Below are 23108 nucleotides of genomic sequence, written 5' to 3'. Positions count from 1 at the left end.
CCCAAAAAAGGTTGAAAAACACTGACCTAGATGGTAAGTGAAAGCCCAGCTGCATTTTGGATCAGCTGAAGCTCCTGAGTTGCCTTAAAGGTCTGGGGCTGCTGCGCTCTGCAATATCTGGAGGACACTAGGTTAGCAAAGGCCAATCTAGCGTAAGGCAAGGGAGGGAAACAAAAGCCGAGCCCATTTACCTGGTTGGTGTTCTCGGGAAGGAAAGCTAAAGCTGCAGCGGTGCTGCCCTGCGAAGCCAGGAGGTTGGCATACTGGCTCATCTTGTCGGCCAAGAGAGCCCCGACTGTGCTGGCGTCCGCCACCTGCGTCTGCTGCACCGCCTTGCGCAGGATAACCACTTTCTCAATGAGGTCCTAGAGGGAGAAAGAAAAAGGAAATAGTTAAGCGGCAAGCAGGCCAGTTTGGATTAAAGAGTTTCTATTTGCATGTGGGTCCCTTTCTTTTACCAGTAGGAGCTGCACAAGAGCACAGAAAAATTGCAGCTAACTAAGTTATACAAGCCCATAGCTGGCTGGCATTCACAAGCCAAAATGGCAAGTTAAACTTCTGTAGCTGAGCAACCTTTTTCTTCTTCTTTACAGTCTACAGCAACAAAAACAACAACAGAGCAGTGTTTATTCATTCCCTTTGCAACCTGCTCTTCCTCCAGTGGACTCAAGATTGGAGGTCTCATTCAAGCAGAGCTGTGGCCTGTGCCTTCAGACCATTTTGGGAGGGCCAAGCTGAAGCAAGTAGGCCTCTCTCTCTCAATCCCATGAGTCATATCAAACACCCCAGAGAAACGAGCAGAAGAATCCTAACACTGATCATCACCCAACAACGGGAGTGGACTGGTGCCCTGCTTGTGGGGTGCCCACAGGCATCTAGTTGGCCATTGTAAGAGAACACGATGCTCAACCAGATGCTGGGTGTTGGGCCTGAGCCATCAGGGCTCTCCTTACATCATAAAAAATCCTGAGCAGAACAGCTATGTGACATTCCAGAATCAATGGTGAGGGCTGATGACTGTGCAGGGTTTCCCATATTTCCGTTACTAGCAGTCTTTGGACTACAACTCCCATCATCCCTGACTGGTCCTGCTAGCTAGGGATGGTGGGAGTTGTAGTCCAAAACAGCTGGAGACCCAAGTTTGGGAAACCCTGGTCTAATGGGTGGGGATTTAAGGGCTGCTGGGGAAGCTCTGACTTCATGCCTCTGTTTGATGCGGCAGCTAGATTGGTGACTGGGAACAGCTGCTGAGACCACATAACACCAGTCTTGAAAGACCTACATTGGCTCCCAGTATGTTTCTGAGCACAATTCAAAGTGTTGGTGCTGACCTTGAAAGCCCTAAACGGCCTTGGCCCTGCATACCCAAAGGAGTGTCTCCACCTCCATCGTTCTGCCCGGACACTGAGGTCCAGCGCCAAGGGACTTCTGGCGGTTCCCTCACTGCGAGAAGTGAGGTTGCAGGGAACCAGGCAGAGGGCCTTCTTGGTAGTGGCACCCGTCCTGTGGAACACCCTCCCATCAGATGTCAAGGATATAAACAACTATCTGACTTTTAGAAGACATCTGAAGTCAGCCCTGTTTAGGGAAGTTTTTTAATATTCAATGTTTTAATGTATTTTTAATCTCTTGCTAGAAGCCGCCCAGAGTGGCTGGGGAAACCCAGCCAGATAGGCGGGGTATAAGTAATAAACTACTACTACTACTACTACTACTACTACTACTACTACTATGGCAAATTCATTCACAAGTGTCATGTTTTTGAGTGAGCTACTAAGGGCCTACCATTGTGTTTGCTCCAAAACTCTATCAATTTAACTGCCAGAAGGAACAATTGTGTGGCAAGAGCTGCCCCATGCTTCTGGCCTGGAAATTTGTGACCTGCTCTGCTCCTCAATCTGATCTGATTATTCCTCTCTCTCCTACCCCACCCCCAATATTTTGTTGTAAGCTGCCCAGAGTGGCTGGGGTAACACAGTCGGATGGGCGGGATATAAGTAATAAATAAATAAATAAAATAATTTGTTCAGGAAGGGGCTGCTCTTTATCAAGGGCTGGACAGCCAGATGCGCCACTGATGTTGGCTGCTACTTTCAAAACTTTTGCTAGAGCTTGCTTTCCCCTCCTCCCTCCCCTCCCCTTTTCCTCGTGTATCGTGACATTTTCGACTGTGAGCTCACAAAGGGCAGGGACCTTCTTAGAAATGATTTCTGTACATTGTTCTGAATAAATGAATACAATGCAAATGAATAAATACACACAACTTTGGAGGTGCCAGAGTTACCAGATTGCATCCAAAAGGGAAATGGAAAGGTACTTCCCAAAACCTACAGAATTTCATATAAAGTTTAAAGGTGTCGTGTTATCTCACAGGGGACCAGACCCAAAAGGGAACTAGTTAACGAAGAGCTACCTGAAGGGAAAGCGGAGTGCTTCCATCTTGAGCTTTAGTCCAGCAGGCAACCAGCTTTTCTACATTTCCAGCACAAATGTAACATAGGCAAGCCTGAGTCTGCAGATGGCTGTCACTTTCGCTTTCAAGTCTAGAGCCCAACAGATCTAGGAATTAGAACGAAAAGAGTGCATGCAATTAATACCTGCACAGCTAAAAATGCACAAATGTCTAGTTCAGATGTCGCATTTCAAATGACCAGAATGTGCCAAGGGCTCAAGTGTCCCCTCTTCCATTTGCTGGTTATCTCTAGCCACAATTTGCTACGACAAATTGCCGTAGCAAATTGTGGAAGCGGACACGGAGCAATGGATTCAAACTACAAGAAAGAAGATTCCACCTAAACATTAGGAAGAACTTCCTGACAGTGAGAGCTGTTCGGCAGTGGAATTTGCTACCAAGGAGTGTGGTGGAGTCTCCTTCTTCGGAGGTCTTTAAGCAGAGGCTTGACAGCCATCTGTCAGGAATGCTTTGATGGTGTTTCCTGCTTGGCAGGGGGTTGGACTGGATGGCCCTTGTGGTCTCTTCCAACTCTATGATTCTATGACATTCAAATCTGGCAAAGTTATGGTTGGTGCTAATCTCAGCTGCCCATTCTAGACATCATGAAAAACCTATGATTATAGGAACCAGGAAATGGAGGCTACTAAAGAAATGCTGTCATTTGATCCATTCCAGCTGGTGGTTACATGAACTTTGTCTGTAAGAATTAGTGCTCGAGTTTGCTTCCCTGCCTCATCCCTCCAAATCCCTTTTTCCTTTTGTGCTGTGCCTTTTAAGACTATAAGCCTGCAAGTTGGATCAATCTTTTCATTGATATTTTAGGAGCCGCTACGGAAACTTTTTTCAGATGAAAGGTAAAGTATGCTTTAAATAATAATAATAATAATAATCCTGTGTGCTTCATTGCTTACTAAATGAGATGAATTCATATTTTATTACAGTGACGGAAAATGCGAGCTATAAAAAGATACGTTGCATTTTAATTAAAGAGTAACCCAACACCTTCATCTGTGTCTAGTTTCCTCACCACAAAGAGCAGCAAATTCATCTGGCCTCGCGTAAGTCAACACGGCAGCTAAAGCCTCCTTCCAGTTTTGCAGGTCGCAAGACTGGACAATCTCCTTCCAGTTCTTGGTCACAACTGCAGTGATGAGCTGAGAAGAAAAAGCAGAGAACAAGTAAGTGTATTAAGACAGCCCTGTTCTAACGCTGTGCATTTACCGACTGAGCATCCAAGCCGAGAGAGTAAAGCGGTTCTGCAAAAACTTGCTTTAAAAACAGAATCTAAAGACATGCACACTTTTCACTGGTTACTACTACGCTACAGTAATTTTTGTGTCATGGTTTGGTACAAGTGAAATCTGTAGTTGTCTAATCTACACATGCAGCAGGATGTGGTGGTTAAATAGAAAAATATTACTTCATACTGCAGCTTGCGGGGGTGGGAATCATGTTTTTGGAATGTCTCTCCTATTTTTAAAAAAGCCTTGCAAGTAGAAAACTAGCACATAAGGGAGAAAGGTCTTAGTCGAGTCACTTCAATTGTGCTAGTTTCCCCTTACCTACAGGGAATTGTTTTAGTTTTGATTCACATATAGGAACATTAAAATGTGATTATCCCAACTTGAGGTGTAAGATCATACACTCCAAATTCCTCCCTACCCAATAACTACATCATCCCTAACCACTTCTTTATCTACAGCATTTTGAAGGTTTCCTCTTTCTGAGGCCTAGTTCTCACAAGCGACGGATGAGAAACCTGGAATGTACCACCACAGAATACAGGTGGAGGTTTGCTTGACTGAATATTTCTTCCACAAAGAAAAATAGAAGTCACAGACTAGTCAGATGATTCATCTACAACCCTCTGCCTGATAATCACATCTAAACAGCGTTCGAAACTCCCATTGTTCTAGGTGCGTTTTGTGACAAGGAATTTCATTAGCTTGAGCAGTTTCTGAACTCTGGGTACAGTACTGCGCCGAACATTTCAGATTAAAACTGCAGAGTGGAAGGAAAGGAGGACCTTTTTCTGCCTCCCTACTTCCAGCTACTCTCTGAATACTGGAGAAGAGACCCTCTGAAGAATATTAGGGGTGCGTGCAGGAGAAGAATGGCTTTGCTCTTTTATGCAGTCTTCAGATAAGGACCAGACCATGAGAAAAATGAATGTAAGATTTTAGCTGAAGTCCATTCATTTTCAGCTTTACATTCTTGCTATTAAAAAAGTGTGCTTAGACATTCCGCTGTTGTGCCCATAACCAAGGCTTAAGGTGCCATCTAGCTCCTAGCTTTCCCGTCTCAGTTTGTAACGCTGCATCCAACACTTGAGAAACAGATAAATAAAAATGTTCTCCCCCATTTCCTGCCTGCGTTTCCTTCCTCGGATCTAAATCTCCCTACAGCTCTTCTCCCTTACTACATCCGCACTTACAATTTAATATAATGAACTCTTCCTTCTGCTCTCAGCAGCTTTGGACACGGTGAAGGTGCAATGAGCGCAGGACATTGGTGCATGTGCACTGCACTTCCTCCTCCTGTGCTGCTTCACGACATCCACAAACATTTAAACCCCCCAGGATTTTATAGTGCAGACATTTAAACGCCATCAGACAAACCCATGGGTAGGCAAACTAAGACCCGGGGGCCGGATCCGGCCCAATCACCTTCTAAATCCAGCCCGCAGACGGTCCGTAATCAGCGTGTTTTTACATGAGTAGAATGTGTGCTTTTATTTAAAATGCATCTCTGGGTTATTTGTGGGGCATAGGAATTCGTTGTTTTTTTTCTTTTCCAAAATATAGTCTGCCCCTCCCACAAGGTCTGAGGGACAGTGGACCGTCTCCCTGCTGAAAAAGTTTGCTGACCCCTGGACAAACCCTAAACAAAACCCCAACAACAGAGGCATTTGACAGGTTGGAAGATGGCATATCTAACACTGGGGGGGGGGGGGAGCCGAAAGGAAGAACTACTGGTAGATCTATGAAATAACAGGAGTATAAGAAGAAGTAGGGAGAATACCAGAAGTGCAGTATACTTTTGTGGCTTACAGGTAACTTGGCACCTGTTAATCTCTGCCTAGTCGGCACCGTCAAATGTTTTATTCATCAACCTATCTGGTTCCAGAATCCAAGGGGTGTACAAAGACTGCCACAATTAACTGCACCATTTGTCTTATCACTAGAAGTTTCAGGATCTTGGTAATCTAATTCAGGAACTTGATTGCCTAAAGCTGTGCCTAAATTGCTTATCATCGTCTCCCGGAGGACTGATTTATTTTTGAGTTACAGCTAAAGAAACCTGGCTATAACTCCCTTGTTTGTAGCGACAAACAAGGGAGACTTCAATCATGAGGAGGCGTGAACAGCTGTCAAGTGGGACAGATTGATAGGACACCAAGAAAGTAAACAAGGCAATTGAAAAAAGAAGCTGGTTTAGGAGGGGAGTTTGGCTCCATCTGAAAAAAACAAAAGCAGGTCTGCATGACAGTGTTTGGGGAAATCTCATTTTGCGCAGTCGCAAGAAAGACTGACCCCAAGGTCCATTTCTAAAACGCACATCCCACCTCTGGGTCTGGCAGATCCACAAGCCTGTGCAACTGCTGAAGTGGATGGAGATTTAAGCCCTGGGCCAGTAAAAACAGAGCAAAACAGTTTCTGCCGAGAGCTCTTGGCTACTGCTGTTGTCATCTCAAAAATGTCCACAGTATAGGACAAACAACAGAAACGTAGGCACACCCCCACACACACATTCTTGCCAGAACATCAGCATGGTCAGTGCATGTGCAGATCTCTGTTTTAATAAAAAGTACAGCGAGAATTGGGCCAAGACGGAAAAGTCTGAAATTGTCTTTCTGTGTGCACCAGGGGATTTCCTTGGCTGACTGTACCGTTAGCTTGCTCGTCACTAATGTCCACAGAATACTTTAACCCAGCAGCAGTCAATCTTATCAGCAAGGGTGCCACAAGTCAAGTGTTAAGTGCTTATACAGCCTTTTCATCACAGAAGTTGTAGGAAAGCTAAATGGAATGTTTTCCATTGCTTTTTAAGGCCCTGCCTCATTTGCTGCTCCAGTTGCCTGACAGCCTGAAGGAAAATGAAGGACGAGGCAAAGAAGGGAATGAGCTCTGCTGGCAACGGAGAATGTCAAGTACAAACTAGCAGAGGCCTATGGCAGAAATCGGGCCATTAGAAATGAACAACTCTTGCTAAACTCAGGAAAGTAACCTGTGAACATATGAACACAAATCCCCAGATATCTCTGCTCTGGCTGATGGCCAGAAAACTGAAGGACACCGGGGAATCAAAGCAAGACAGAAAATTGTTCTCACAAAATGCAAAACAGATGGCATATAGAAACACAAAGACTGCCAAAGTTGAGGCTGAACATTTCTTGGAACCGAGTGAAAAGCATCACAACAGTCAAATCTAAGGGGCAGGCAGGAGATGGGAGGGGGGGTTGTTGGTTGAGAGGGGATTGCCAAGGAGTAACAGCACCTTGGAAGAAAAGGGGGCAGTGTTCTCTTTTTTATCCAACGATCCAAGTCAATAAAATTTATTCCTATCCTGTTCTAGCTCAATTTAAGAGAATGGAAGAAAAATGTCACGAGAGAACCAGGACTTCAGCCTGATTAATCATACGCTTCTTAGTCAATTGCATGAAATCTAAGCCGGACTTCCAAAATGAGACACGCACTTTGTTTGTAGACGATGTACTATGATGACTGCTACAAAACAGGTATGCAAGAGGCATTCCTCCTGTGTGCAAGAGGAAGGGGAAATGCCTCTTGTGCCATTTGCCGTTTGTATAAGCCCTTGTGTTTCCTTGCCTTTTTAAAGAACTGCTGCTTGCTTAATCGAGGACACTTCTTAAAAGACTATCAGACGTTTTCCCGTTGATTAATGTAATCAATTAAATGCTGCAGCTCAGATAGAATTGGGCAGATAGAATTGGGCAATTCTACATGTTAGCTGTATCTGAGGATTTTCATTTATGACGTAGAAACTCCATTATCTAATATTGGGCTGGTACCCATGCAAGGCTGATGCATCAACCATTGTTAGAGAGACTGGAAGCAGAATGAAGGATTTTATGCACCCTCCCTACCGTGAGCTCCCTGTCTCCTGACTTAATTACAATTAAAGGTTATACTGAAATCAATATCAATTGTGTTTAAGGGGAATGACCATGGAGGGGACCTGCCACCGAACAGTCCACTTGCAACCAGCCCTGTTATATAAGCAACGACTTCTAATTCACTACTGATTCTTCCCCACAAATTGTTCTCACGTTACCATGTCTCTATTACACCCGTTTACTTGATGCATGGATTATCTGATACTTCCAGAAGCCTGCCTAGTCTTCTGAATAAAGGATGAGGTTGTAAGCCCATATTTTACCCACGTTTCCAACTTAAAAGCCTGCGTACCCTGGTAATTTTGCCTCGTGTCTTTGCAAAGTACTTCTCCTGAGTTCTGGACAGCAGCTCCTGGCCACCGGCTATAGCTAGTATAATGGCATCAGCCATGCGATTGTCGTGGAGGCAGAGGTCAACGGCACTTTCAAAGTTCCCCGTCAGCAAAGCCTGAGTGATCAAGCCGTCTATATCTGCAGCAAGGAAAACGAAGACACTCACTTATCATCCTAACAAAGAACTGAGAAGGGTTCATGTTTAGGCAAGTTTAAAAGTGTTCTGTACAAAAGGTGGGGATTTTTTCCTTACCTCCAGTGACGGAAATGTTAAACGTTTCATCTGCACATGGCGGAGTGGCAGTCTCATCTTTTCTACTCTAATGGGCAGAAATGAATGTGATTTTTAGAGTGGATTCGATAATGTATTTACATTAATCCAGATGCGAACGCACATAACTAAGAAAACAAGATATACTGATATGCTTTCATACCGTCATTTTCCTAAAAGGCTGCTAACTTATTAAAGAAGAGCATTATTATGGCTGCACATATATCACAAAGTGCCGTGCCAGCGAAATTTCTTTTTCTCCTGCCGCAACCTGATGGGTGGGGGGGAAGAATCCCAGCCTGGTGACAAAACTGTGTGTATTTACAACTGCAACCCGCTGAACTCAACGGGTCTTACTTTCAAGTCAACAGGCACAGGATAGGGGGCTATGTCATTCAGATGAAATGCCCAAATAACAAACCACTGTGGTTGAGAGATCTATGAGCTGTCCGCTTCTAATGCAAATGGCAAAATGCCTGGTGACTTCGAAAGGGAGGCGTCTTCAAGCACAGCATTACAACTTAGTAATACAATTTGTATATTCCAGCTTTATAACGTGCACCAGAACACTCCAAAGCCCAGAGGGGAAAATGGAAAGGAAGTCTGCATTTGCCTTTGGGGGGGGGGGGGTTTAGCATCCTTGTAGAGGGGATGATGCTAATCTGAGTAAAATCTTTCAGCGTATTTAATGTAGCCTATACATTCCTGGTTATGCTAATGGAAGACAAAGTGAAACCCAAACCTATTGCTCTTCTGCTCTGTTCACCATTAACATGCAAAGCCCATGTAATATGTATGTGGCTCATATATCCAAAGCCATTGGGCCTCCTTCCCAAGACTGAGCAACTTGGGAAATTTATGCTTCCTCCATCCTCCCCACAAGCAATATAGGGTGCCCTATAAAAAGGTTTCCAGGCATTACTGCCCCCTGGTGCATGTCAATTCTCAATGCCCATCAAAAGAAAGTTAAGAAGCTGTGCTGTGCAACAGGGGGAAGAACCAGTGCCGAGCATTCACAGGAAAAACATATAACCTGGGTTAATGGTTGCATTTACTCAAGCTGCAAATTTTGACTCTTCCTTTCCCCCCTTGGTGCAAGAGAATCTGGGTAATTTTTATTGCAGAAAATGCACAGCCTTGCACTCACATCCTTCTACGGGGATGGTGGACCTTTTTCAGCCTATGGTACCAACCCTTCCTGGGGGGCAGAGGCAAGAATGTGCAGAGCAAGTGCTGGGCATAGCCAGAGGCAAAAGTGGGCAGGGCAATTAATGTAAATTTTACACATGTATACTGGTTTCTACACAGAGACATCCACTTCTATCCTCCACTCTAATGCAAGCAAGAGGTGCTATCAGAGTTCAGGGACACATTCCAGCATGGCAAAAACACTCAAGGAGGGTGTGACTGGGGAAGGGGTATAGCCTAGAGGGAGTTCCAACAAGGTCTAGAGCAGGGATAGGCAACCTAAGGCCCGTGGGCCAGATGCGGCCCAATCGCCTTCTCAATCCGGCCTGCGGACAGTTCAGGAATCCGCATGTTTTTACATGAGTAGAATGTGTCCTTTTATTTAAAATGCATCTCTGGGTTATTTGTGGGACATAGGAATTCGTTCATTTCCCCCCAAAAATACAGTCTGGCCCACCACGTGGTCTGAGGGATGGTGGACCGGCCCACAGCTGAAAAAGGTTGCTGACCCCTGGTCTAGATGGTCACATTCAGCCCTCTGGGGCCTAAGATTCCCCATCCCTGCCCCCACTCAGTCTCCTGTCTATGAGTGTATGGGATATGAATTTTTCAGAGCAAAAATAATAGCTGGGAGTCAGTGACCAAGCACCCACACGTTTAGTAGAGAACAGAATGAATACCTCTCCCAAGAGCTGATCCTGAGCAGCCACACCTTCTTCGCCATCACTCTGTACTGGCTGGTCAGATTCCTCTAAAGTCTTTCCCATAGAAGAGGAAAGGATGTTTTCAAAGGTTTTAGGCAGAGAGAAAGACACCAAAGCAGTTAGAACCAGCACCAAACAGTTCCCAATGTTAGTAAACGTATGCTCCCAATTAATGACAAAAAGGCGATTTCTTTCTCCGCTTCCCTTTCCAAATCATCTCACACCCTGTGAACAAATGTTTGTCAAAATATACAACTATATTGTATTTATTTCTGCATTTATACCCCACCTTTTCTCTAAGTACCTCTAAGCAGTGTAAAAGGTTCTTCCTTTCTCCATTTTATTTTCACAACAGCTCTGCATGGTAGGCTGGGCTGCAAGCAGTGACTGGCCCAAGGTCACACAGTGAGCTTTGTGGCTGAATCCTGGTCTCCCAGACCCTGTTCAAGCACTCTAACCACTAGACCACACTGACTCTCAGATAGGAGGGTATTTTCAACCCACACACAGACAAAGGAATGGGTGGAAGGCAACCTCACAGAATCGACAGTCAGGGATAAAAAAATACATTGCAACTCTAGATCCCCAAAGGATAAATGCATTTACACCAGATCAATTCAAGATAAGGAGGGTAGCTTAGTGGCAGAATGCATGTTATTTCCTTACGGGAAACCCTGTGCTATGAACCAGAAAGTTCAGCAGAAACTGCATGAACATTAGTAGCTGGCAAGATACTATCCCTTGTTATCTGGAGAGAGAAATGTTTGCAGGGTTGCTTGAGGATGCCTGCCATCGCAGACATACATCAACTGTGCTGACATTTTCCCTCAATGTCATGAAAACTGGGATCAGAACAAAACTATGTGGGTCTGCCATGATCCCCTAGATGCTGACTCTTAGTTCTTGATACAGACTGGACTTGCGTTTCATTAACCCAACATTATTCTGCCTGACTCTTAAGATCGTCAGCAGAGGCCCTGCTCTACATCCCTTACAGTCTGAAGTTCGGCAGGTGGGTTAAGCAATGCAGGGCCTTCTCAGTGGTGGCCCCTTGGCAGGTCCAAAACTTCCCTGCTCCTCCCTCTTAGTGTTGATGGCTTGTAAAGACCATCTCATTTCCATGGGCTTTTGGCAACTGATTTTCTCCGCCTGAATTGGTTTTTGAGTGCTTCCTCCTATTACGGTTTTACAAGCCTTTATTGCTCACTTTCACTTATTTATCTTGCGGCGTTTTAGCTACATTTAGTTTTCAAAATAACTTTCTAATCAGCTGCTCCGCGTGCCTTTAGGCACAAGAGAGACACAGAGAGATGAATAAATGACGTACGGCTGCAGAAATGAGGTGCTACAGATGCTTTAAAAGGGAGGCAAATTAGAACATTGAACTGGAAGGGGAAAATGGACTAGAGAGGGGAAAGAGAGAAGGAGGAAAGCAATGCAGGAAAACAGAGGACAGAGGACTGGGATTAAGATTGAGCAGCAAATGGACTCAAGGCATAAGGAAAAGAAACACCAGGAAGTCATTAGTAAGCAAAGCTCTTAGCGAAAGAACACACAGCTCCCTATTCAGCCTATGTTTGGGTCATGTGGAGGTGCTGCAGCAACGAAACATTTAGAGAAAGATTTTCAAGGGGTTGAGGCTGTTTACAAATGCTGGGAAAGCTGGTTATATTAGGCACTATGTATAGACCCTTGGCTTGTCCAAGTCTAAAGTGATTTCCTTGATTATACTGTACTCTGATCTACTGTCTGCTTCTAACCCTGCTGGAGAAAGCAGTTCCTGGATTTACAAAGATTAGCTATTCCCGCCCCGCTTTCTTCAGTAGCACAAAACTGCAGCAGTACTGCAGTTCCTGTTCCTCTCAAGCCAGGATATCGGAGAGATCTATGGCCTTCATTTTTCAAAGATTTCCAGCAACCTTTTAAACATTATAGATTCAGAACTCAGGGAAAAAAGCACTGGCTCTGTGGAGACTATGTGCAATAACTCTTTCCAGAGAAAGTGGGGAAGGTTAGCAAGATGTATTATTACGCTGTCAAGACACGCAACAGCAACATAAAATGCTGCCGCAGAGGCCACATCAGAATTGTAAAGAACATTAATGGGGAGAAGGAGGAAGGGAGGCAAACCATAAAGACTTGGGTCAAGGTGGATTTATCTCCTGTGAACTGGGTTAATTGGAGTAATGAAAAAAGCAAAAAACTTTTGCATCGTCTTTTTAAAAAAGGCTGAAGTTTTATTCTGCAATTAATATGAACCTTTACTGCCCGAAGTGCAACTTGTAAAATGCAGGTTAACATGACGGCAAGCTCGGCTTACTCATGCATTTTTGAGCAAATACTGCCAAAGAAATTACGTTGCAGGAAAGGTAAGCTAAGTTCCAAACTCCATCCCATTTGCATAATAAAACCCTTGCATTTGTTTCCTTACCTCATCTGGTTCTCTACCATGAAGACTCTCTTTATGGAGAGCTAAAGAAATCTGAAGGGAAGGAAAAAGAATTATGGATTATCTTGGGAGGGGGAACCCCTGAAACCTTCAATGCTCCCAACTGCCAGCTCCTTTTTTCCGCAACACTTTCCTCTGCTTATTGAAGGACCCATTCTATCACATGTCAATCTTGTATTTTAAAAAAAACTGCTTCATATATTGGCACACATATTTTTAAAGGCCATTTCTATTTAGTGTGTCAATCTGGCCTTTACTTGTCAAGAGAAAGCAAATGATATGAATGAGCAGGGTATTAAGGTACATTCGAGACTTAACCACCACTGTATAATGAAAACCTTTTAGTTCATTTCTATTTAATTTTTTAAAAAACAATACCCTACATTAAAAAAACCCCAAGGCTGTTTACAACACATAAATATTAACACAATAAACAAATTCCATTAAAAGCCAATGAGGTGCCAGCCATTCAGTTCTATACACAGAATTATTGATGACTGACCATGCCAACAGCTTAATAATAATTTTTTAAAAAATGTGCCTGGGGTGGTGTACAAATGTTATTATTATTACTATTATTAGCATTTACCTTTTTCCGTAGGTCATCTTTCCTGAAGCCCAGGAGTTCCAAGCATTTGCTACGTGAATCCTCTTCGAAATGCACCTTTAAAAAAAAATGTTAGGAAAAAGGAAGCACTGTAGAAAACAAGAGATTTCATTTTTATTCCCTTTCCCACAGTGTCTACCATCCTGCACCTCCCATTCTGTAAAATTAACAGTTGCAAAGCAAACCTGGTGAATTTGCAGCAAGATGCAAAGGGAACCCTGAAGCCCCTTGTTTCTCTGCAAGGAGGAAGGAAGGCAATGGAACATTAAGCAGAGCGATGCAAATAATTGTGTGTTTTAATGGCAGTCCACGCTAAAAAGCAAGGAGAGTCAACATTGTGCCTTCCAGATGTGGGTGGACTACAACTCCCATCATCTCTCACCATTGACAATGTTGCCAAACAAGAACATGGCAGAAGAACAGCCCTGCCGGATCAGGCCGAAGGCCAGCATCTGGTCTAGCATCCTGTTCTCATAGTGGCCAACCAGAAGCCCAGAAGCAGGACCTGAGTGCAACAGCACTCCCTCTACTTGAGATCCCCAGCAACTGGCATTCAGAGGCATGCCACCTGCGACAGTAGAGGTGGAACATAGCCATTTTGGCTTGTAGCCACTGATAGCCTTATTGTGCACTAATTTGTCTAGTCCTCTTTTAAAGGCATCCAACTTTATGGTCATTACTAGCAAAGCATTGCTTTTTAAGGTGACTGGGAGCTGCTAATGCGCAGTCAAAATCTAAGATTACCTTTAAGAAAGACCACACGTTCCTCTCAAAGTCATTCTTGGCAGCATCGATTTTCTTCTGGCAATAGTTGACAAATGCTTCTGCCTGCACAGCCTCCTGCAGCTGATCGGAGCGGCTCAAGAATTCCTTCTCGGTGACAACTTGGCTGACGTAGACGTGGTAGTGATGCTGAGGATGCTCCGCTCCTTGCTGCTGGGGCTTGCTGTTCTCAAATGTAACCAGCTTTCCACCAAACTGGAATTCAAGGGCAGCGCAGATACGGTTTAGGCAAGAGTTTCGAATCCATTACCATCAAGATCCATGCTTAGTTTTAATATGCACGCTCAAAAGAAAAGAACGTTCTGAAGTTCTGAGGTTTGCTTTAAAGCAGACGTTTGACAGGGGTGGGTGAGTTGCAAACTAGCGTTGCAGTGTAGACTTGTGAAGATGCTGTGCCAGGGATGGGGAGCCACTTTTGGATCAAGGGAAAGAAGGCAGGGGCCACATGCCCTGTGGTAGACTGAGCCAAAGGTAAAAGTAGGCAGAGCAACAGGTACAAGTTTTACCTGGTTTCTACATGTACCTCTCCTTATCCTCAATCCAGACAAGAAGCATGACCAAAATTCAAGGGCACATTCTAGTTGGCAAAAGCACTCAAGGAGGACGGAAAGCAGGATTGGTGAAAAGTGTGTCCTAGGAAGAATTTGGAGGAGCAGGAAGAGAAGCCTGGAGCGTGACACCTGGACCCTGGGCCTGAGGTTCTCCACCCTTTATTTATTGCTGAAACGGGCAGAGTTTGCACGGGGGAAAGTGCACACACCTGTAAGGGACTCTTGGTCTCTTAACTAGGGGAGGGAAAGCAGGGGACTGTCCATTGGAGCCAGGTCAAAATTTTGAGTACTGTACATAGCTTAAAAACACACACACACAAACTCTCCACCATGAGGAAGTATAGGAATTAAGTGACATATTTTGGGGCTTAGTTAACTGACATATTTACACCATTCTCTTAATTGATGTAGAACTAATAATAAAAGAAGTAACAACACCTCACCAGTTACAGAAGGTGTGACCTTTTTCTGAACCAAGAGACAGATGAAAGCAGATGCTCTACCTATAATTGTTTGTCCCTAGCAAGTCTGTCACACTCTGTCAGCTGAAGATCTAATTTCACGGCAGTATTTTGAACAGGGCTTAACACCACAGACACATTATACTGAGTGCCGGTTGTGTGATTACTTCATCACAAGGGGAACGTGATATACCGCATAGCCTCGATTTTAAAAGGCCTAGAACTTCACAAAAGAGCAGAACAACACATTCATAGAACAGGCAACTCAGAGCACACAGAGACTCGCTAGCTGCTTTAGTAACCTTTTACTAAAACAAAAATGGACAGCAACGGCCAACTTCTCCACAACGGCTTAATGGCCTGCAACTTTGCTTGAGCTGCGTGTGCTCCACAAATGTAAACAGTAAGCTGCACCCAACATAACCGTCCCATCTGCGAGAGGATTTCCACTTGTGCAGAACTTCCCTTCCCTCTCCCAGCTGCACCCCAAACCTATTATAGGTTTTCCCCACAAGCCTCTAGAGCAGGATTTCCCAAACATGGGTCTGCAGCTGTTTCTGGACTACAATTCCCATCATCCCCGGCCACTGGCCCTGCGAGCTAAGGATGATGGGAGTTGTAGTCCAATAACAGCTGGAGACCCACGTTTGGGAAACCCTGCTCTAGAGCATACAGTACTTTTTTTCCTATTTGATGGGCGTGCAGAGAGACGAGAGGGAGGGGAAGTTCCATTGCGCAACTGGAAAACTTCCTTGGATTCTCCCCAAAGGATTTACAAGGAAGCGTGCATACAAGGAAGGCAGCAGACAGCAGCCTTTCCCAACCTGTGGACTACAACCTCCCATCAGCCCCAGTCAGCATGACAGTGCTGGCTGGGACTGATGGGAGCTGGAGTCCAACCACCTCTGAAAGGATACAGGTTTCTCAACTCTGATCTAGTGGATGTAAATATCTGCCTTGTATCAAGTCAGGTCAATGATCTATATAGCCCAGCCCTCTGTATGTTGGCAGACTGCAGCTGTCTGTGGTGCTAAGCAAAGATCCTTCGCAGGAAGGCTACCAAAGATCTCTTTGCAGAGGATACCTGGAACTGAACTACAGACAAAGCACTTGTCCTAATTGGAATTCTAAAGCTGGAGAGGGCAAAAGGAACTGGCTTATAGAAAAGAAAAAGCTTCGTTGTTGTATCCCCCAAAGAAGACAAAGATCAGCTCCTAGATAAATACGTAAACCACGAAGCCTGCAGAGAGCTCCCAGTAATGAAAATCCCAGAACACAAAGCTGAGGGTCCAGCAAAAGAACGATGCTGCCTGGTGCCAACAGTCTGTGAATTATCCAAAAGCAAATGAGCAGCACAAAAAGGTATCACTTTCTCATATTTTAAGAGGCAAGATTGTACAACCAACAGAACATCATTCAACTATAGTGGAAACACTAGAATAATGCTGCAGGGTAGAAGCTTACAGCCCCGAGATCCCCCCCCCCGGAGAAGCATTATTATTCCTTAAACTTCTTAGGGAACAATCCAACCCTCTACCTCAACCTGATGGGACCAACACTGCATCTGTAGCGTGAAGCAGACAGATTGGTGTGCCATCCTGGCACAGCTACTGGATTCCAGACTGGTTCAGCCCTGCTCCGGAAAGTCATGTTTCAGGGCTCTTTGCTGGCAGCTGGCCCTAGGAACCTGCCAGGAGGCTCTCTGCTAGCCTGTGCATTTGGCAGGTGGAAGGGGGAGCTCTGCGCTGGCTGGGTGATGCTGGAATGGCAGGTGACTAGTGGGGAACGACGACACGACACGGCCACCCAATCCAAGAAACTCTCTATGCATTCACCCAATGCAAACAAATGACTCTGCCAGATGCTTTTTCTCGAAAATGACCCAAGGCAACTTAGAGATAGAGAGAAGTCCCTTGGAACTGGACCTCAATGTCTTGGCTGAGTGATTGGGGTGGAAACATTCCTTTGGGTATGCACCCATATATTATAGAAGGAGGAACACCACAAAAAGTAACAGGACCCGAACAAGCAGAAGGGTTAAACAGCCCACCCCATTAGAGTGCAATTAGGATTCCACTTACTGAAAAAGATGCACCGACAGGTCGGCGAATCCACTTGGGTGGCTTCTTCAAGGGCAGGATTCTGCTCTGTGGAGTGGTCTGCTGTGGGAGCTGCAATGGAGGAAGTGGCTGCCCTGTTCCAAATGGATCGAGATTACCAAAGGAGGACGAGAGCTTTCGAAAAGGAGAGAGAAAGGGAAAGACAGATGGGTGTAAAACTCATGCGCATTATCACCACTCCTGTTTACCCAACCAGTTATCAATTCTTGGGTTTGCTTTTTGGAGTTTAATTTGTTTGTATATTCAAGGGGTGGGTTAGAAGCCCATCTGAGCTGCAGAGTGAACAGTTCCTGTCAATATCTCAACTGTCCATACAGCAAAGAACATGATTGTTCTCTTTGGCAAGCAGGATGCACAGCTTCAGAGCAAAACAGTGAAACACCTCACCAGCATTTTATAATAAAAACCTTCTAAAAAGTTAGCTCCAAGGTGCCACCAAACAATTTTCTCTCTCTCTCTCTCTTTAACCCTACAAATAGGACTCCTCTCAGGATGACAGTCTCTGCCTGTGTAGACACTCCAACAATAACTCTTGACAGTCAAAGCAATTTTTTAAAAAGTATTTCATCATGCATTGCAAACATGTCTTCCGTCAATTTGATACGCAGTGTTTCGTTTTAAATACCTTGTCTGCTTGCTTCTGTCGCAGGCTGTCAGTGCTTCCCCCCATGATCGAGTAAACGCTGATCCTCCCATCAAAAGAAGCAGCAGACAGAAGAGCAGGGTTCCTGGGACACCACTGGACGTCAAAGCACCACTGGGTACTGGTCGGAAGCTCATACAACACCTGTATCCAAAACCAAACATATTACAATAACAATGGCGGAGACCTAAATGGCTTAAGAAGGATCACCCAGCCATATCCATAAAGCTAGTATGGAGACAAAAGCTAAATCCTGCCTCGATCTGCTGCTCCGAGTGCAAAGTTTGCGTGCTCTTTTTGCAATACCCAAACAAGAAATGTCTCTCCATTCCAAAAGCTTGCAAATACGTGTTCAATTAGTACCTCTCCTGTGTTTGGATTGGAGCAAAGAATTTTAGCATCCTTTCCACAGCTCAGCAACAGTTCGGGATCCGCCATACTCCACGCTATTGTCAAAATGCCCCTGTGGAAAAAGATGTAACGAATGAAGCCTTTGTAAAAGTTAAAAACAAACTCAGAAATGTCTGCAGTATTAATCCACATAGCGAACTGCTGGTAGGAGTGAAGGGAGGATGCCATTAGCATTTTCAACGCCTGCCAACCACCCAGCCGGTCAAATCTGTGAGAGACCAAAAATATGCATATACCTTGCATGGCTTTCTAGAACACGAAGCGGAGAAGATGCAAATCGGAGGTCCCACACCTGGATGACAGGCAGCCTATCGTCTTCCGAAGCCAGAACCATTTGTGTAGCGACATCAGGATGCCAGGCCAGCCCTGAGCAGTGCATCTGAAATTGTACAACCAGTGCTCAAATAGCAACATCAAGCAGGCTTAAAAGAAACCAGACTGCTGCCTTCTATCCAAGACCTCCTTTGCACAGCCCTCTGCCAGTGCTGCTACCTCTGCCTCTGCACTGGGCTGGGAACATGTAAAAGCTTTTGCCCATGTGGTTGACATACCATACAAGCACGCTCATGTCCCTGTATTAGCACAGGATGCATTGCAACATTTTGCAGTGGGTCCCACTTCCCTTTACCCTAATTTTGCAGGTACAGCCAATGGCCCATCTAGTCCAGCATCCTGTTCTCACTGGGGCCAACCAGATCCCTTTGGGAGACCTGGAAGCAGGACCTGCGACTCATCCATACTGTATTTATGAATGAGCCAGCTCACAACCTGAACAGGCCAAAGATGGAGAGAACAGGCATGTACACCCCCCTCTCAATGCATATAACAAAACACAGACAATTCACACCCCCTGCCACATGTGAATAGGCCCAATTTACAGGATTTTTCCCTGTACAAAAGATGGGGGAGCAGAAAGATTGCGCAATGCACACAAGTAGAGTGCTTTATTGACTTTTATCATTTTTAATCTTTTTGTGCTGATCTTCAGGGTTACTCCTCCCAAGGGGAACATACAACGATAAAACCATTTCCATGTTGTTACTCTATGTCAGGTGTGAGGAATCTTTTTGCAGCTCATTATTTTCTGAGCAACCTGGGAAGGGGGAAAGAAATGCCAGTGGTGGGAGGGTCCAGAGGCAGCAGTGGGTGGGGCAAGGAACCTGAAATTTAACAGGGCACTAAGCTAGTTTTGATACACGCCAACCTTCATTCAGACAAGCAAGAGGCACTGTAGGAGTTCCAGGACAAATTCAATCAAGGCAAAAACTTCAGAAGAAGCAGAGCCTGGGGCAGGGCAGCAGCTGTGGCCTGGAGAAATCCCCAAGGGCCAGGTAGAAAGGCTTGGCGGCCACATGTAGCCTCTGGGCCCAAGGCTCCCTGCACTTCCTCTATGAACATGGGGAAGGAAGGCAGATGCCCACACCTGAGAAGGGAATTTTCAACCAGCCTTAACAAATACTTGACTGCCGTGAGTGCCTACAAGAAACTGGCTGAATAGTTACCCGGTTACTGTGGTCGCTGACTTTGATGATAGGTTCATTCTTCCTGAGATCCCACACTGTAGCACGGCCACTAGGGCTTGCAGAAGCCAAGATATGCTGGACTTGCCTGTTCCAAGCAATGCAGCTTATGTCTTCAGGAGGCTGTTGGAAACAGTTTCTCATTGTACGTCACTAAAATATGCAATTTAAGCTGTTCAAAAACTTGGCAGACCTCCATTGAAAATGACAATAAAAACTGTTTCCCAGCCTTGTGTCTCTAGCTGTTTTTGGACTACAACTCCCATCACCCCTAGCTAGCAAGACCAGTGGTCAGGGATGATAGTAATTGTAGCCCCAAAACAGCTGGAGACCCATGGCTCGGAAACACTAGTTTACATAATAAAACCTATTATTCTTAGTTCTCACTTTAAATGAATTGTACCCAAGGCTCAATTCACGTTTACACACACATCAATCAATAATAATTTTAGCCTATCATTTACTCAATAAAGCAGCCTGCTACCCTAAGTTTCATGGTTAATCCGTTCATCTCTACAATGTCCAAGCACTTTTCAGAAGGATGTATCGTCACACAATTACAGGTTTCTCAAAAAGCTTTACAGGATTCTAAGATGTTCCCTTCCACCAAAAGTATCATAAGTAGGGGAGGAGAAGCTGTAAATCTCCAAATGCAACTAGACATCCAACCTCCATCACCTGACCATTGGCCCCACTAGCAGGGGCTGATGGAAGTTTGAGTTTGAGGATGCCTGGGGGACCACAAGCTCCCCATCCCTAATCATAAATAGACTAAACAAAATAAAAAATCCTTCCAGTAGCACCTTAGAGGCCAACTAAGTTTGTTCTTGGTATGAGCTTTCGTGTGCATGCACACTTCTTCAGATACCACGAAAGCTCATACCAAGAACAAACTTAGTTGGTCTCTAAGGTGCTACTGGAAGGATTTTTTGATTTTCATATTTTGCTTTGACTATGGCAGACCAACACGGCTACCTACCTGTAACATAAACAGACTGTAAGATGACAATCGCCTCATTCTCTCACCAACTAATCAAATGGTTTTAAGAGCTGAGCAAAATATGTGTCTTGTACCTGAGTCTTGGCTCCTGGAGTCATAGGCGTTGCAAAATTGTTCAAGTCCCATATGTAGATCTCAGACTCATTTGCACCAGAGGCAACTAGGTTTGTCTATAAAACAGAGAACACACACTCAGGTGCATGCAATAAGGACTGAATATCATCTCACGTCCTGCTATATTAGGCACTATGATTAATGTGCAGAAAGAGATCTAACCTGGAAGAAGTTGACATCCAGAGCTCTAACAGGCCCCGTGTGCTTGTCTTTCTGCGCAATCACAACCTCATCTTCACCTGCCAGTATTTTAGCTGGGTCATACAAAATGATGTTTCCGTTTTCGCCACCAGCAATGAGTACCCCCGAAAGATCCCCATCAGATGCCATTCTGTGAGGACCCCATATCAGTTTGTGATACCTGCAAAACGATGTAAGAACGTGAGAAGACGTCTGCTGGATCAGGCCAAAGACCCCTCTAGCCCAGCACTTTGTATTCAGTGCAAAGTAATTTAATACAACGGTCTTAAGTAACCAAGCCAGACACCTCCAACGACAGTGCAAGCAGCCAAGAGAAGCACAGTGTTTTTGCTGTTTGACATTAAATCAGCCATGAAAGATACATGGGCTCTGTTCAAAATCGACAAGAGGAGGGGCATAGTCTTTTGCATCTATCGACACCACCCAAGCCACTTTGTCCTGAGAAGCAGCCATTATTAGCTCAGCACAAGTGCTGCTCAAGCAGTAAACAGGTAGGATTATTCCCATTAGCAGAATATACACTCAGGACAATTGTAGTTCTAGGTGAAGGAAATGCATTAGCAGCAAGGAAGGAATACAGGGCCACCTTTACAAATAAAGGCCACCATTCAGGGCTTTTCTGCGGGGCCAGGAGCCTTGGCATATCATAGGAACATAGGATCTACAGCCCAGGGATAAGGAAATTGGCCCTCCAGTTCTTGCAGGACTACAACCAAAGGGGGTTTGAATCCAAAAATTGATATGATCCCTGTTTTGGCCTTTGTGCTTAGGAGGCCAGGGAGCTGAGAGGGAGGGTGGAGCCAGCCAGAGCAGTACAGTCAAGCTACCTCTGACCCAACTGTTAAAACGCCTAAGCATGTTGCTTTTGCTAACATCTTTCTCCCTCTCACCTCCAGGGACCAGCAAGTACAGGAGACACAGCAAGGACTATAAGGCCCAGCTCTGTGTAGGGCTCTCTCTCTGCTGCTGCTGCAGCAGCATGGAGGGTCAGCCAATGCTGTTATGCCCAAATGCACAGTGGCATGACAATGAAGCTGTGTGCTTTCTAGTGGGCATTGGACCTTGGGGATGGATGTAAGCCACTAACAAACTTGGATAGGCGAGACTGATGGGAACTGCAGCCCAAAACATTTAGAGGGCACCCATTTGGCGAGAGCTGGTTTATCATGGCATAAACTACCAGGAGAAAAAACCTCCAGATCTTGAAAGCTGTGCCCCTTTGATTGCTAATACTTGAGCTTTTCATTTACATAAGCAGATAGACCGTGTTTAAAGTCTGCACATACCTATGAGTGGATGAGAAAGTGGCACAGGACTTCATATCCAGCGATGGGTCAGTAAGGTCAAGTTCGAATATTTCCAGGGAAGCACTGGTACTGAAGCTTGCATCTAACTGCTGAGCAGATGTACCTGCAGAGACATGTGAAATGCCTTGCTACTGATGTACTGTAAACATAACACTTGGGAAGCCCAAAACAACCTTGCACACTTAAGGGAAGAGATAAAACTGAATACTGTTTTTAAAAACCTATTTTTAAAACACACAAACACATCCGCATCAGATTTTGAATCTTTTTTGCTGTTTGTGACATTACAAAACCTCCCTTTTTATATACCAGTTGTGGAATTTCTCTTGCCCTTAGTAACGTTAGGAATTGCCAAGGAAAAGAAAGGATTTTTAGTGCACCACAGTATAGTGTGGTGCTGAAGCCCTGCACAAACCCACTGACTCAATTAAGTCTGCAATCCTGTGCACACTTAACTGGGTTTGAGCCACATAGAACACAGTTCAATGAACTAAGCAGGTTTACATATCTAGGAGTCTGATTCAATAGCTAAAAAGATAACTGGATTATTAATGTACCTCTAAATACCAACTGCTATGGCTAAACTAGAGACTAAGGCTGTTGCCTTCATGACGAGCTTATGAATACACAGAGATACCAGCTGCTGTTGAGAAAACGAACACAGATGGATGCTGGTCTCATCCAGCAAAGCAAATCTTAAATTCACATTTAGTGCAAGTTCAAGTTAAGTGTTGTAAGTCATTTGGAGATCTTTGGGTAACCAGCCACTAACAAGTCTAATAAGTAACAACTACAACAACTTGAAAAAGCCAGAACAAAAGTCCCAAACAAATACAGGCAAGGGCATTGATTT

At 44.7% G+C, this 23108-nt stretch overlaps 1 protein-coding gene across 13 annotated transcripts in view; it reads right to left on the bottom strand.

Moving 5' to 3' along the window:
• Positions 1-23108, bottom strand: part of SEC31A (SEC31 homolog A, COPII coat complex component) — a 58871-nt gene that overhangs the window by 24152 nt on the left and 11611 nt on the right. For 12 of the 13 annotated variants that reach the window (XM_033160758.1, XM_033160757.1, XM_033160759.1 and 9 more), the window contains 17 exons: positions 22235-22358; positions 20910-21108; positions 20708-20803; positions 19616-19756; positions 18350-18492; positions 18066-18165; positions 17685-17846; positions 17021-17173; positions 13889-14122; positions 13127-13201; positions 12520-12570; positions 10065-10142; positions 8179-8245; positions 7885-8063; positions 3483-3609; positions 2414-2559; positions 192-365 (listed from right to left, as the gene is read on the bottom strand). In XM_033160758.1, coding sequence (XP_033016649.1) covers positions 192-365; positions 2414-2559; positions 3483-3609; positions 7885-8063; positions 8179-8245; positions 10065-10142; positions 12520-12570; positions 13127-13201; positions 13889-14122; positions 17021-17173; positions 17685-17846; positions 18066-18165; positions 18350-18492; positions 19616-19756; positions 20708-20803; positions 20910-21108; positions 22235-22358 — 2249 coding nt within the window. The remainder of the gene's footprint in view (positions 1-191; positions 366-2413; positions 2560-3482; positions 3610-7884; positions 8064-8178; positions 8246-10064; positions 10143-12519; positions 12571-13126; positions 13202-13888; positions 14123-17020; positions 17174-17684; positions 17847-18065; positions 18166-18349; positions 18493-19615; positions 19757-20707; positions 20804-20909; positions 21109-22234; positions 22359-23108) is intronic. The other variant, XM_033160762.1, reaches the window with a different exon arrangement.

This window comes from Lacerta agilis, chromosome 9, assembly GCF_009819535.1.
Source record: "Lacerta agilis isolate rLacAgi1 chromosome 9, rLacAgi1.pri, whole genome shotgun sequence".
Taxonomy (NCBI): Eukaryota; Metazoa; Chordata; class Lepidosauria; order Squamata; family Lacertidae; genus Lacerta; species Lacerta agilis.
This window is presented reverse-complemented; position numbering and strand designations above follow the sequence as displayed.